We start from the raw sequence: 16156 nt of genomic DNA, 5'->3' as shown, positions 1-16156 counted from the left end.
CACTATCTACAGCTCCATCAACCTTCGTGTCATCGGCAAACTTACTAACCCACCCTTCCACTTCCTCATCCAAGTCGTTTATAAAAACCACAAAGAGCAGAGGTCCCAGAACAGATCCCTGTGGAACACCACTGGTCACCGACCTCCAGGTGGAATACTTTCCATCCACTACCACTCGCTGTCTTCTTTCGGCCAGCCAATTCTGTATCCAGACAGCCAAATTTCCCTGTATCACTGACTTTCCCTATGCCCCCTGACTTTCTGAATGAGCCTACCATGGGGAACCTTATCAAATGCCTTACTGAAATCCATATATACCACAAAGGGTCTGGTTTAGCACCGGGCTAAAGAGCTGGCTTTTAAAGCAGACCAAGGCAGGCCAGCAGCACAGTTCAATTCCCGTACCAGCCTCCCCGAACAGGCGCCGGAATGTGGCGACTCGGGACTTTTCACAGTAACTTCATTTGAAGCCTACATGTGACGATAAGCGATTTTCATTTCATTTCATCCACTGCCCGACCTTCATCAATGTGTCTCGTCACATCCTCAAAGAATTCAATGAGGCTTGTGAGGCATGACTTGCCCCTCACAAAGCCATGCTGACTATCTTTAATCAAACTATGTTTTTCTAAATAATCATAAAACCTATCTCTCAATCCTTTCCAGTATTTTGCTCACCACAGACGTAAGACTGACTGGTCTGTAATTCCCAGGGATTTCCCTATTCCCTTTCTTGAACAGGGGAACAACATTTGCCTCCCTCCAATCATCCGGTAATACTCCAGTGGGGAGTGAGGACGCAGAGATCATTGCCAACAGCACAGCGATCTCTTCCCTCGCTTCCCATAGTAACCTTGGGTATTTCCCGTCTGGCCCAGGGGACTTATCTATCCTGATGCTTTTCAAAATTTGCAGCACATCCTCCTCCTTAATATCAACCTGTTCGAACCTATTAACCTGGTTCATGCTGTTCTCACGAGCAACAAGGTCCCTCTCTCTAGTGAATACTGAAGCAAAATATTCATTTAGGGCCTCTCCTACCTCCTCAGACTCTAGGCACAAGTTCCCTCCACTATACTTGATTGGCCCTACTCTCACTCTGATCATCCTCTTATTTCTCACAGAAGCGTAGAACGCCTTAGGCTATTGTCGAATCAGCGACCCTTTTGTCGTATTTGTTGACTTTTGGGGCCAGGTAAAAATCAGATTGTGATTTTACTGCATTAGTTTCTCCCTGTTTTAAGTATTTTCTTCTCCGTTATACATAGAATCTTTGTTTAGTTCCCATTTACTACTAAAGTCATATCTTTAAATTTATCAAGTAGGATTACTGGACTTAACAGCATTGAAAACAGGTCTGGGATCATTTGGTGGAGACCCAGGGTCTGATAGTACTGGAATAGGTTCTCAAAGAGTCATGCTTCTGTGTGATTTGTCCTTTGGTTCCAAGAAAAGCAGGATTATTTTATGGGGCAGCTCCGTCGACAAGTGGAAACAGGACTTGAAATGAAATGAAAATCGCCTTTTGTCGCAAGTAGGCTTCAAATGAAGTTACTGTGAAAAGCCCCTAGTCGCCACATTCCGGCGCCTGTTCGGGGGGGCTGGAACGGGAATTGAACCGTGCTGCTGGCCTGCCGTGGTCTGCTTTCAATGCCAGCGATTTAGCCCAGTGTGCTAAACAGCCTCACCGACTTTGTGATCGGGTGGGCATTGAGAAAGTGTTTCATGATACTGTACAGCAGTATTTGGCAATTCTGAACTTGCGGAGCTCTGCAAGTGCATTATGTGGGCTTGTGAGTAATTAGGGGGGGGGAGGCGCATGAGCCTCAGATGGAATGGTGGGGAGGGTAGCTTTCTTGGCAGGATCTGAGGGGACTCTGGAATGCTGAGGGGACCAGATTCAGATAGCACTGGTGATCTGGAACCTTGAGGCGCTGGGCAAAATAGACTTGTGCAAGAATGGGATTTAAACTGCTGAACCACTGTTCCACAAAAGCTCCATCAGATCATCTCTGCAGATTTGTCCACTGTCTTTTCTGTACCCTCGGGCACCCTTGCATCATGAGCCAGTTTCTGTCTTTAAAGCATTGATTTATCTGCATCTTGCAATGGGGACGCTTAATTTCCTGGCATACCAGAATTCCGTACATCTTTCGTGAATTTGACAGCTATACAGTTAGTAAATGTAGCATTTTCTTAAACAATGAACATTATTTGTTTATGCAGTCACAAACTAGGTTAACACATTTCCTGAGCCTCCAAAAATGATTCAAAATAGAGGTTTTACCCAAATATGAGGTTGAAAGAAATGATTGACTTAAAAAATATTCTGTGTTTTCAACAAACAAGCCCACATTCGAGCATTTGCTGCTTACACATGCTACTGTTTGCAGATGTTCTTTTGTGTGTCATTTAGAACTGAAGAGCGCAGCAGTTAATTCGCTTGAAGTGAATCACTTGCCTGAAATAAACATTTTGAGAATTCAATGTCCAATTTCTTTGAAATTCCACACAGCATGAGGGGACAAACTTGTCAACTCCGATTGATGCATAAATTGCACGCTGGGAGATTGCTCTAACCACAAATGTGCTGCAACAAAGCGCAGCAGGAGGCTATTTGGCCCACTGTGCTGGTACTGACTCTTTGGAAAGAGCTGACCAATTAGTCTCAATTCTCTGCCCCATTATTACGATCCCAGATCAGACCTAACAGTTGCTACGATACCAGACAGAAACCCCAATATTTTGTTTAATTTGTAAGACTGTGAGGAAAGGATACTTCGCTCCAGGGATGATTTCACAAAGAAATTGGGATATAGGATATCAAAATAAACTTGATTACTAGTACAGTACTAATTAACCATGAAAATACAAATAGCTTTTAATTAAGAGTCAAACAAGGCATAACGATACAAGGAAACAATCCTAACTGCTATCTTTATCTCCACTCAAACAAAAAAAAAAAACCATCTCGGGTCACAATCCACTTTTAAATATGGTTAGGAGACTCGGGAATACTTGTTGTAAAGTAATGTCTTGGATAAATCACTTTGAGAAAGAAATATCCTTCAGGAACCCGCTGCAAACTTACTGTTTAAACTGCCTATCCTGTTCACAGGCAAATCTTTAACTGACTATCTTGAGATCGGGACAGCAGGGTAGCACAGTGGTTAGCACAGTTGCTTCACTGCGCCAGGGTCCCAGGTTCGATTCCCGGCTTGGGTCACTGCCTGTGCGGAGTCTGCATGTTCTCCCCTTGGGTTTCTTCCTGGTGCTCTGGTTTCCTCCCACAGTCCAAAGATGTGCAGGTTAGGTGGATTGGCCATGCTAAATTGCCCTTAGTGTCCATTGGGTTACAGGGATAGGGTGGAGGGGTGGGACTAAATAGGGTGCTCTTTCCAACGGCTGATGCAGACTCGATGGGCCGAATGGCCTCCTTCGGCACTGTAAATTCTATGATTCTAAGATCAGCTGCTTCTGGTCTGTGCCAGTCAAGATTTGTTCGGCAAGAAACTGCTAGTCTGTCCACAGACAGAACTTTAACTGAGCTGTACTGAGAGCAGCTACTTGTCGCCTGTTCACATCCCAATCTAAAACTAAACTGAAACCTCAACATCTGACTGCTTCATCCCCTGACCCTCACATTAACTACCTCATCTCACTCAGCTGAACACACTGTCTCTAATTATCTACACCGGGAACCCAGTCTCAAGCTCATTAGCCCAAACTTTTACGATGCTTTAATTGCACCTCTTGTAGCCACAAAACCTGGCTGCCTTACAAACCAGGATTTTTGAAAATTCTACTGCAGCAGTCATACACACACTAACCCAGGCTTTGAACCCTTAGTGCACCAAATATGTATAATACAATATACCTGAAATTTCTACATTCATCAGACCATAGCTATTCCGTTTTCCTTTTTGCATTGTATATCTAAAAACCTGGTCAAAGATTTGTTTTTTGAAATGGGCTGAGGGCTTGGGGAAAAACTTTAATGCGTTTATCAATGGACAAATTTGATAGATAAATTGAATTGTATTGTGAAATATTTTCCTTTTATTATTTAATACTTAATTTTGGGAATTATACCGTCAGTTGTTAAAAGGAAAAATGGCACTTTTTTTGATTCATTTAAAACATTTAATCAGTCAGGCCACTGGCAACCGGTGAAAGATGACGAGGCAAAACAGAATAAGAAAATATTGATGCAAGAAAAGTAATGACAATTGAAATAAAGCTTGAAGATGGGTTAAAAAAAATTATACCTGCCTGTTGTCTTATTATGATAAATTAGGAAAATCATATATTTTTTGGAAGGCTGGTTTTAAATCATTTCATTAAAAAGAAAACATTGAATTTCTTTGAATTTCCACGCTGCATGAAGGGACAAACTTGTCAACTCCTGTTAATGCAGCGCTTTTCAAAATTAAAATAATTTGTGCCACATTGTGATGCACTTAGCGAAATTGATCCTTAATGCAAATAAACACTAAGTATGGAACAATTCTATATTCAACACTTTTGGAATTCTTATTGCTCTGAACTAAATCTGTCAGCGAAAAAATTTTTCAGGATCGTAATAATAGCAGAATTTCAACATTAAAACAAATAGAATTACAGAAATAACCAAAATGGAGTTATTTTGTTAATGTGTTGAGTTGAGTGAAAGCAATTGCAAATTCTGTGCTGAAGCAATAACTTCCTTTGCCAACATAAATTGTTAGCAATATCAAACTTGCCAGTTTAAGAAAAATCATGGTTGTTCTTTATTCCCCCCTCCCTCACTCTTTTAGGTCATGGTGTGCCAAGACTATTGCAGATAAGATCGAGTGTACCCTTTTATTCTTTGCCTCTGGTACTATACGCACTTTGGCCTTGTGCAGAATGCAGTTGGACAGTGCCTAATGCTTAAAATACATTGTGTCATGGACGGGCAGAATTACCAGCAGAACCATCAAACTGAAACTGCAATGTATGCTCTGCCAAATATCCAAGTCCCGTTTTTCTCTCCAGGAAGTGAGGTAAGTGTTCATTGGTAAACATTTGGACAGATGCTGTAGGTAGTAGTGGGAGGGTGTGGCCTTTCAGCTATCAAGGAAGACTGGTTAGGTTGAGGTTGCTTTTCTTGAAGCCGTGAAGACTGTGGGGGAACCTGATTGAGGTGTTTAAAATTGTGAAGGGCATAGATAGGGTGGATAGTAATGAACTTTACTCCTTAGCGGAGGGGCTCAGTAACTAGGAGGCACAGATTTAAGGTAATGAGCGGAAAGTTTATAGGAGATGTGAGGAAAAACGTTTTCACCCAGTGGGTGGTGGGAATCTGGAACTCACTGCCTGAAAGGGCGGTAGAAGCGGGAACCCTCACAGCATTGAACAAGTATTTAGATGAGCATTTGCAACGCCATAGCATACAAGGCCAAGTGCTGGAAAATGGAATTAGAGTAAATAGGTTCTTGATGGCCAGTGGGGACACGATGGGCTGTCGGGCTCTACCTACGCTGTAAAAATTCTATGACCCCCAAGTTGGGCAGCGAGTCTCAATGTGATTTCTAATTGGCGAATGTCCACTACATAAAATCTTCCTATATTCTTACAATTATATTTAAGGGAATGATGGATAATGGAATTGCAAAAGTCACTCTGGGGTGACTTTATTTTATTTAGATGTTTATTAGGGCAAAATAAAAATGAACCAGGCATATTGGGTGTTCTGCTTTGATACTGATTACAGAGAAGTGGAGGATAACAGAAGACATTGATTCTCATCACTGCCATCCCTCACTTCACTGGCAGCCCCCTTTGTTTGTTCGCAAGATTTGGGGGCTGCAAGCAAGACCAATAATTGTTTACATAGAATTTATAGTGCAGAAGGTGGCCATTTGGCCCATCGAGTCTGCACCAGCCCTTGGAAAGAGCACCCAATTTAAGCCCATACCTCCATCCTATCCCTGTAGCCCCATAACCCAGTAACCCCACCCAACCTTTTTGGACACTAAGGGTAATTTATCATGGCCAATCCTTGACCATCCTGAATTGTTCTTGAGATGCTATTGGTGAGCTACTGGTTTGAACTGCTGCAGTCTGTGCAGATTGTTGTTTCTTGGGGAGGTTTTGATGCAACTGAGTGGATTACGAGGAGATTTCAGAGGGTAATCCCATTACTGGGTCTGGAGTCACACATAGGCTGGGTTGGGTATGGACGACAGGTTTGCTTCCAGAACATGAGAGAACCAGATTCAGTCTAACAACAATCCAGTACCTTCAATAAATATATCAGGAATATAAAGTAATTAGTTGAACCTAAATCCCCCAGCTCATGGGATTTGAAGTCTTATTTTGGGATTATTAATCCAGTAACATAACCATTGTGCTGCTATACCCAACTATACTGGGTGATAACATGCTATCATGTGAAATGAGCTGTATAAACCAGCATTGTGCTGTTCAATAATGGGTAAAAAGATAATTGCAAGCAAGCCATACATATTAATACAGGGCTAACTCCGTGGGATTGTACAAATAATCTGAGTTTCAAGTTTGGGATCATGCTCTTTAATTCATTGCAAATCTCTTATTGTTTTAAAGATGCAAATAAAGCATGTATTGATGGAAGTTGGAATTTCCTTTTGATTTCCTGGTATCAGAATTGCCTGGGTTCCTTGCCTTAAAAAGATTGGCAAAGTGATAAAGATCTGTGAAGGAAGTAAATGCATAATACCATGTTGTGTTAAGCAGAAGGAAACTGCATTTTTTTTACTGAACCTGGGGTCTATATTTTGCAGGCCTGAAATTCCAGGGTTCTGCTCTACTAACGGCAGTGCAATGGAGTTGGACTGCTTGTAGACATGGACCCTATCCTAAAGCAACAAAAACCTGCATTTATATGGTGCCCAGAACCTTAAAATATTCCTCGGTGCTTTACAGGAATTTGTCAAGGAGCTGAATTTTGTAGTATTAAATTTTACAGCGCAGGAGAAAGAAAAGCAATTCCTCCCACGCCACGGACGGCTCTTTCCCCATTGCTCTGTAAAGTTATTCTTTTCAAGAAAAATTCAATTCCTTTTTGAAAGTTACTAATGAATCTCCTTTCACCACTCTCTTTTTTCAGGTGGTGTATTCCTGGTGTATTCCACATTGTAACAATGGACTAAATAAATGCTCCTCCTGGCTCTTTTGCCAATTATCTTAAATCAGTCCACTAGTTATTGACCCTGCTATTAAGAGTGGATATGGAGAAACTGATTCCACTATCAAAACGGTGATAATTTTTAAGCGCCTTTTTATTTATCAAAGATGATCCGAGCTTTCCCAGTCTCTCCACATGACCTGAGTTCCTCGTCCTCGGTACCATTCGAGTAAATCTTATTGGCACCATCTGCAATCCTTCCTAGACTGTAGTTCCCAGAATTGGACATAATACTGCAACTGAGGCCTAAAAGTGACTTATGAAGATTTGGCTTCTTTGCCTTCGTACTCCTGCTTGTATTTTATAGTCAAACAGTCTTCTCAACTTGACAAGCTTCTATCAAATATAGTATGTGAAACCCCAAACTTAATTTTAACAACTGTTTTAATTGATATTCCCTCATTTTTCCTTCCAGAATATACTATTGTATAAGGATTGCTTTTAGCCATTGAATTTTAACAGGAGATTTGTTTGCTTCATACTTTAGAAATTAATCCAATTGAATAAAGGCTTTTTAATATTTGAATGGTTTTGTTTGTGTGAATAAAAGATTTGAGAAGAGGTTGAAAGTTTTTAATAGCTTTAAGTTTCTCTTTATGGCCTTCACAGAATTTTAATCCTATTTTAATCTTGTGTCCCTTACAGTAGTACTCAAAAGTAGGCCAATGTTGTACTTGTGGATCCCTTGCTATGTTATGGTAACTATACTTGGTCCAAATATGTACAAATTCGTTAGATTGGATTGGATTTGTTTATTGTCACGTGTACCGAGGTACAGTGAAAAGTACTTTTCTGCGAGCAGCTCAACAGATCATTAAGTACATGAAAAGAAAAGGAAATAAAAGAAAATGCATAATAGGGCAACACAAGGTATACAATGTAACTACATAAACACCGGCATCGGATGAAGCATACAGGGTGTAGTGTTAATGAGGTCAGTCCATAAGAGGGTCGTTTAGGAGTCTGGTAACAGTAGGGAAGAAGCTGTTTGTGCGTGTTCTCAGATTTCTGTATCTCCTGCCCGATGGAAGAGTGAGTAAGCCGGGTGGGAGGGGTCTTTAATTATGCTGTCCGCTTTCCCCAGGCAGCAGGAGGTGTAGATGGAGTCAGTGGATGGGAGGCAGGTTCGTGTGATGGACTGGGCGGTGTACACGACTCTCTGATGTTTCTTGCGGTCCTGGGCCGAGCAGTTGCCACACCAGGCTGTGATGCAGCCTGATAGGATGCTTTCTATGGTGCATCTGTAAAAGTTGGTAAGAGTTAATGTGGACATGCCGAATTTCCTTAGTTTCCTGAGGAGGTATAGGTGCTGTTGTGCTTTCTTGGTGGTAATGTCGACGTGGGTGGACCAGAACAGATTTTTGGTGATGTGTACCCGTAAAACTGCTAACCATCTCCACCTCGGCCCCGTTGATGCTGACAAGGGTGTGTATAATGCTTTGCTTCCTGAAGTCGATGACCAGCTCTTGCTGGCATTGAGGGAGAGATTGTTGTCACTGCACCACTCCACCAGATTCTCTAACCATGATCAATTCAAGGGGTTAAAGGGATAGGGTGGGGGAGTGCTCTTTTGGATGGTTGGTGTGGACTCAATGGGCCGAATGGCCACCTGCACTATAGGGATTCTATGGAGACATATTAGTAAGGTCTGTAGCTGTATATTTCACTCAAGGTTTCTTCTGCAGGTAAATGTTCCTCATTTAGTGTTTTAGGCTTAAACAGTAGCAGTATGTCTATGTCACAATGTTTTGATTTTAGCCAAGCTCAAATGATTTCCTGTAATTACTTGTGACGCTTATAAATTTTGGTGAATACTTATATTCAAGATGAAGGATCTCAGTTCTGATAATTGAAAGATAAGCATACATAAGAATACAGAACAAGACTAATGTCTGTATAAATGCAATACTGAGGAATTTTTCCATTAAACATATTTATTATTTTACAGTGTGCCAGGGTATGCAAGACCAGAGGGCATAAGTGGAAATTAAGGGAAATGAAAAGTTTAAGCATGATGGCACAGTGGTCAGCACAGCGTCAGGGACCCAGGTTCAATTTCTTTAAAAAAAAAAATTTTTTTTAATTCTCCTCCATTTTCACATTTTCTCCCACATTTACATCCATCAACAATAAACAATAATCAGCAAGATATGTCAGTCCCCATAATAACAACAACGATCCCATCTACCCACCAACCCCCAAACCTCAACCCGCATGTTTACATAAACAAATGACAAAAATAAATCTGGGATTACCCGTAGTCACCCTTAATCTTACACAGCTCCCCCCCACCCGTAGTCACCCTTAATCTTACACAGCTCCCACCCCCCCCACCCCAGGTCTCCAGCTCCTCCCGTCCACTGCCTCTTGTAAAACTCCTCCCCCTACCCTCGGTTCCTTCCCCCCCCCCAACTTTCCACCCCGGCTAGACCACTCGGACCCTGCTCTGCCAGGCTCCGATGGCCGCAGCCCCTCCCCCCACCTCACTCCCGTTCACTGGCCGGCACACACCGGCCAGCGTGGAGGCCCCCGCCCGGGTCCCTTTCCCACTTGCCCGGCCCCAGGAAAGCCCAAAGATCCCCTTTTAGCACACAAACCCCGCATATCCACCTACACCCCAAAGAACTCTCATTTTGAGTGAAATTCCCGTCCCTTCCCTTGTCCAAATATATACCACCTTGGCTCCTTTAATCTCTACACCCGCGCGCAGTGATACAAAAAAGAAGAAAATACAGTCATGAGGTTACATCGGCACATGGCCATTCCTCAATTTGTCAGTTCTGCCACAGTCCTTCTGCTTTCGCAAACTCCTCCGCTGCTTCCGCCGTTCCAAAATAAAAGTCCCTGAGCTTGTAAGTCACCCTCCGCTTCGCTGGATATACAATGCCGCACCGCACCTTGCTAATGTACAGTGCCCTCTTCACCCGGTTGAAGGCAGCCCGCCTCCTTGCCAGCTCCACCGTAAAGTCCTGGTATACATGTATACCAGTTCCAGCCCACTGCACCACCCGCTTCTGCTTGGCCCAGCTCAGGACCTTCTCCTTCACCCTGTACCTACGGAAGCACAGAGTCACTGCCCTTGGTGGCTCACTCGCCTTCGGTGAAGGCCTCCACGACCGATGAGCCCGATCCAGTTCATATCGGGAGGGGTCCTCCCCCTCCCCCAGTAGTTTTGCCAGCATCGGCTTCTGTCCTTCAACTCTTTCGGGCAGCCCCACAATCCTCAAGTTCTGTCGCCTGGATCTATTTTCCAGGTCTTCCATTTTTCCTCGCAGATCCTTGTTAGTATCCATCACCTTCCGCATCTCTTTCACCATCGAGGCAAGTTGATCACCGTGCTGCAATAACGTCTCCTCCACTTCCTTCAGCGCCTCCCCTTGCTCTCGCACCTCCGCCACTGCGCTCGCCACCTCCGTCCTCACCGGGGAAACCGCCTCCTCCACCAGCATACTCAAGACCTCCCTCATCTCCTTCCTCACCGTCTCCATGCATTTCGCAATCTGCGCCAACTGCTTTTCAAATTCCGCAGCCATCACCGTGGTTATTTCTTCAGCCGTAAGCAGTGCGGCCTTCCCTGGTGCTCCAGCCTCCATTTTCCTTGGTGACCCCGCGGTGACCTTTCCACTCCCCGAAGGACCTCCAGCTGGGTTTTTTTCGGCCGTTTTTTTGCTCACCCTCGACATTTTTCTTTGGGGTTTTTTCCCCTCCTGTGTCTTCTCAGTGCCTCCTCCTTGCCTTCTCCCTTCTGTCACCTCCGCGGACCCTGGGACCGGGCTTAAAGCCCCGAAATTGCCATCCCGAGCGGGGGCGCTCCATTGTGCGGCCGCCTCCCGCCCGCCGTCACCGGAAGTCCCCCCAGGTTCAATTTCAACCTTGGTGACTGTGTGAAGTTTCCACATTCCCCCCGTGTGTGCGTGGGTTTCCTCCGGGTGCTCCGGTTTCCTCCCACAGTCCAAAGATGTGCCGGTTAGGTGGACTGGTCATGATAAATTGTCCCGTGGTGTCCGAAGTGTAGGTAGGGTCACGGGCCTAGATTAGGGCGCTATTTCAGAGGTTCAGTGCAGGCCCGATGGGCCAATTGGCCTCCTTCTGCACTGTGGGGATTCTAGGATTCTATGAATTAGGAGGAAGAGCTTTTTTACTGAAAGAATTGTAAAAGAATGGAGTGGTTTGACAGGCACAGTAGTAAAGCAAACAAAAAGGGCTTTCTTATTTGGAGAGTTGGAAGCATAAAAGAGATGAGCTTCAGTAGATTTAATGGTCGTTTCTCATCTAAATTTTCAGTTCTTATGAACAGTTTCTACTTTTACTCCCAGTGTTGTCATGCACACCTAGGGCACGTATAGCATTTCCCATTTACAAAGTAAAGCTACCAACATCGTGTTATAGTCTTGATATTAAAAAATAACACCTCTCACTTGTTGCACTTTTCGTGCCATTTTGGTGTCTCTAGTTTGACTTCTCACTTTTACCCTATTCTGTACAATGGCCTCTGAGCAAAGCTATCAGTTTACTGTTCACTAGTGCTGAGTTATTGACAACTGCATCCTTTCTTGCCCCACGAAGACAGCCAGCTAGTGGGCAGATGCTATGTTTATCCTGTCAATTTGAACTGTATTCAAGCCCAAGAGTTGAGGTGAATGGATGGAATTCTGAACTCTTTGTCGCTGGATTTCCACCACGCCCCGGATACCGAGTTTTGTTTCAACTTGGTTTTGTTTCAGAAATGAGACACTATTTGTACTCTGAAAATATAAAGCTTGAGTTTTAAAATGCGAGTATGATTTTGTTTTAAAGCATTTTGCTGATTGTGATGCATTGAAAATTTCTACACTTTCGTTTACAGTTTTAGAATTAAAATGCGTTTTAAGGACAACATAGGAACTTTGCGATGTGAACATAACTTTCGTGAGCATGTTTTGCAATAGTTTGTGAAAATTAATCAAGTACAGACCTGTAGAAAATCTGTGAAATGCCACTACACTGGAAAATATGTAGTATTGATGTCTGACCCACATCAGTCATCAGTAACAAACTTGATACCTGACTTGATATCCTTCAAGTTTGTATTAATATTGTGGCTTCCTTCCCTGGTCCAGGATTCGACAGTATCATTGTTCGTAGAGATTTTCCAAATTTTAAAAACCGGTCAAAGAGCAGGTTGAATTCTGAAGCTTGATGAGTTTATCTGGATTAACCATTGCAAATCTTGATAATGTGAATGGCTTTAGGAGAATAAGGAAGAGTACATTGTTAGTAGTCACTAAAAAAAATTGACAGATGTTTTGCAATTGTTCATACTCGATAACAAGCAAAGTAAAAATGTGGAACTTGGTAGTTATAATTATTTGCACATTAAATGGATCTAGCTTCAGACATTCCATGGTAGCTGAATATTGCTTCTCAATACATTGCTATTGTCCAGTGTAGTAGCACTGTGGTTATGCCCGCATTGTATGTACTCAAGATTTTTCTGGTTGGCTACTTTTTACATCAGCCTTCAGTGTTACTATGTTAAAAGCAGTGTTTGTGTCTGTTTGGAGCGCAAGAACAGCAGTGGACCATTCAACCCCTTTAACCTGCTCCCATCACTCCGATCATAGCTGATTTAGATCTTAACTATGCTCACCTGCCCTAACTCCATATACTTTTATACCCTAGTTTAACAAAAATCTATCTGACTTAAAATTATTAATGTAGGTGGCATTTACTACTTTTTGTGGGAGCTCCACACATTATCCTTTGCACAAAGAAATGTTTCTGAACTTCTTGACTGTGCAGATGTTATACTCCACATGTCACATTTTCTTCAATGCAGAACAATATTCTCACAAATGAAAAGCTAGTGAGTGACTTGGTTTTGCCCACTCCTTCCGCATAAGATTCTATAGCAGTTGCGCTCTAATTGACCTCAGGAAAGCTTAGCCACTAGTCAAATGACTTTTAGAGGAACACATCCAAGTCATTTTTATCAAAACAATACATTGTGTATTAAAAAGTACACTGCCCTTTAGCATCTGACTTGGAGCACTGTCATGTTAAACTGCAAATTTTACCTGAGAGAATGCTTTCCTTCGGAAAAAATCTGAGTTCTGATTTGTTCTCAGTCCAGGCACAGAATAAAAACCTTCCCACTACTCCCCTGCTTCACTTCCTTTCACTGTATCTTTTACATCAAATAAATACTACGATAGCAACCATAATTTGGGCAGTAACCAAGCCGTCGCCCACCGTAACCCTTATCTCACAATAGAGAATGTTGCCAAATAAATGAACAGAAATAAAATCAGATGTTGAGGAACAAAATATAAAATGGGGATGTAGTTTCAATGACTTGAATTGTCAAATAGCTTCAGCTTATACAACATTCTAAAGTTGGAAATATGGGTGCTGACTTTGACTGGCTGGAGTTCTGACATGATGTCTAACATGGCGCAGTCGCAACATTTTAAGTTTTGAATCAGCGTGTTCGGCGGGCTCTGAGACTGTAAACTGCTGTCTCCATGGTGTGAATACATAAATCCCTACAGCGCAGAAAGAGGCCACTCTGCCCATCGGGTCCGCACCGACCTTCCGAAAGAGCATTTTACCGAGGCTCACTTTCCCCCGTCCTATCTGTGTAACGCTGTGCCTTGAGCATGGCCAATCCACCTATCTTGCACATCTTTGGACTATAGGAGTAAACCGGAGCACCCGGAGAACACCCACGGGGAGAACATGCAAAAAGTCATCCAAGGCCAGAACTGAACCTGGGTCCCTGGCGCTGTGAGACAGCAGTGCTAATCGCTGTGCCATCGTGCTGCCCTGCCGCCCGGAATTGAACCCGGGGCCCTGGCGCTGTGAGACAGCAGTGCTAATCGCTGTGCCATCGTGCTGCCCTGCCGCCCGGAATTGAACTCGGGGCCCTGGCGCTGCAAGACTTCAGTGCTAACTGCTGTGGTGCCCGTTGTGCTGCACACTCCAGAGATACCGTCTTTTGCGTGGATTGTTAAATTAAGACCTTTTTACCTCCTCAAACAAAGTCAAAAGAAGAGCAAGGAGTCCTGATGTCCTGGTCTGCAATTATTACTCAACCAATGGGCATGACAACAGATTAACTGATCATCTATCTCATTGCTGTTTGTGGAACTTTGTTTTTGGTAATTGACTGCCTTAGTGCCCTAATTTACAACACTTGTTTTGGGATATCCTCAGATAGTACTTGTGACCATCAGCAAATGGTAGGTCATCATGAAAGATAGAAATTGAAACATATACGGACAAGAGAGTTCTTTATCGATTTTGGTATTACCTACGTTGGAACCTGTACTATCTCTTGTTTACCTCTTTTTGAATAATGTGCATAACACAAAGTATTAAAGTATGACTCTGCTGGGGGAAGGACAAAGTAGAATAAAATAATGTTGTTCTCTGATTCTCAAAGCCTGTTTTATTTGTTCCCCACACATTATTAGGCATTTTAATAATCAAAGTAGATTTCATTAGTTGTGGTAGACTTAACTGTAAAAGCTGCCTTCTGCTGTATGGACCAAGGCCCTTGACCACTTCTCAGTCTGAGTTGAGTTCCCAGCTAATTGGGCAGCGCAGAAGTATTTGAGTAATAATCTTCACAACTACCAAATAGCTTTTTGTGACTGCTTTTGAACAACGATTTGCATTTAATTTCTTCAATGTAGAAAATATCCCAAGGTTCTTCCCATTAAACATTTTGACTAAGTCACATGGATATTGAGGCACATGACCAAAAACTAAAAGCGTTGCAAGGAGGAGTGACTTGGAAAGTAATTTTCCAGCTTGGGGCCATGGCAGAGAGGCGCTGCCAGTGGTGGAGCAGTGAAAATCTGGATTGCCACCTTGGGCAGTCCCTCAGGATTGAGGATGGTTTGCTTCCACTCCGCGGAGGTGGGATCTGTGATGGTTGAATAGTCCAATCCTGGATCCACAGACTCGGTCGCAGGTTTGGCAGGTGGCGTTTGATGGGTGGGACATTCTGGATTCTGTGCTCTTTCCGCTGTTTGCGCCTGTCCTCCGCGTGGCGCTTGAGGCGATTGGCGCCTTCGCGGATGCTTCTACAGTTTGCACGTTCGACGGCAAGTGATTCCCACGTGTCGATGAGGTGTTGCATTTATTTAGGGAGGCTTTCAGAGTGTTCTTGTAGCCTTTCCTCTGCCCTGCTAGTGATCATTGCGGAGCTTGGAGTAGAGCACTTGTTTCGGGAGCCTTGTGTCGTGAATAATAATAATAATCTTTATTATTGTCACAAGTAAGCTTACATTAATACTGCAATAATAATAATCGCTTATTGTCACAAGTAGGCTTCAATAAAGTTACTGTGAAAAGCCCCTAGTCACCACATTCCGGTGCCTGTTCAGGGAGGCTGGTACGGGAATTGAACCGTGCTGCTGGCCTTGTTCTGCATTACAAGCCAGCTGTTTAGCCCGCTGTGCTAAACCAGCCCTTGTACCCGGGGGAAATATCGCAATCATAATAATTTTTATTGTCACAAGTAGGCTTTATTGTCACTGCAATGAAGTTGCTGTGAAAATTCCCTAGTCGCTACACTCCAGCGCCTGTTCGGGTACACTGAGGGAGAATTCAGAATGTCTAATTCACTTAACAAGCACGTCTTTCGGGACTTGTGGGAGGAAACCGGAGCATCCGGAGGAAACCCACGCAGTCACGGGGAGAACATGCAGACTCTGCACAGACAGTGACCCAAGGTGGTAACAAACACGAGTCCCTGGCACTGTGAAGCAACAGTGCTAACCACTGTGCTACTGTGCTGCCCTATGTGGCCGTTGGGCATGCGGGCAATGTGGTCTGCCCATTGTAGCTGATCGAACATGACCAGTGACTCGATACTGGGGATATTGGCCTGGAGAGGACATTCACGTTGGTATGCCTATACTGCCAGAGAATTTGCAGGATTTTGCAGAGGCAACATTGGTGATATCTCTCCTGGTGACA

General features: G+C 43.5%; 1 protein-coding gene across 1 annotated transcript in view; it reads left to right on the top strand.

Moving 5' to 3' along the window:
- Window positions 1-16156, top strand: part of sbno2b (strawberry notch homolog 2b) — a 313687-nt gene that overhangs the window by 34971 nt on the left and 262560 nt on the right. Inside the window, exon 2 of the mRNA XM_072482059.1 lies at window positions 4797-5024. Coding sequence (XP_072338160.1) covers window positions 4908-5024 — 117 coding nt within the window. The 5' untranslated portion in view covers window positions 4797-4907. The remainder of the gene's footprint in view (window positions 1-4796; window positions 5025-16156) is intronic.

This window comes from Scyliorhinus torazame, chromosome 18 (assembly GCF_047496885.1).
Source record: "Scyliorhinus torazame isolate Kashiwa2021f chromosome 18, sScyTor2.1, whole genome shotgun sequence".
NCBI lineage: Eukaryota > Metazoa > Chordata > Chondrichthyes > Carcharhiniformes > Scyliorhinidae > Scyliorhinus > Scyliorhinus torazame.
The sequence above is the reverse complement of the archived record's forward strand: the minus strand, read 5'-3'. Positions and strand labels throughout refer to the sequence as shown.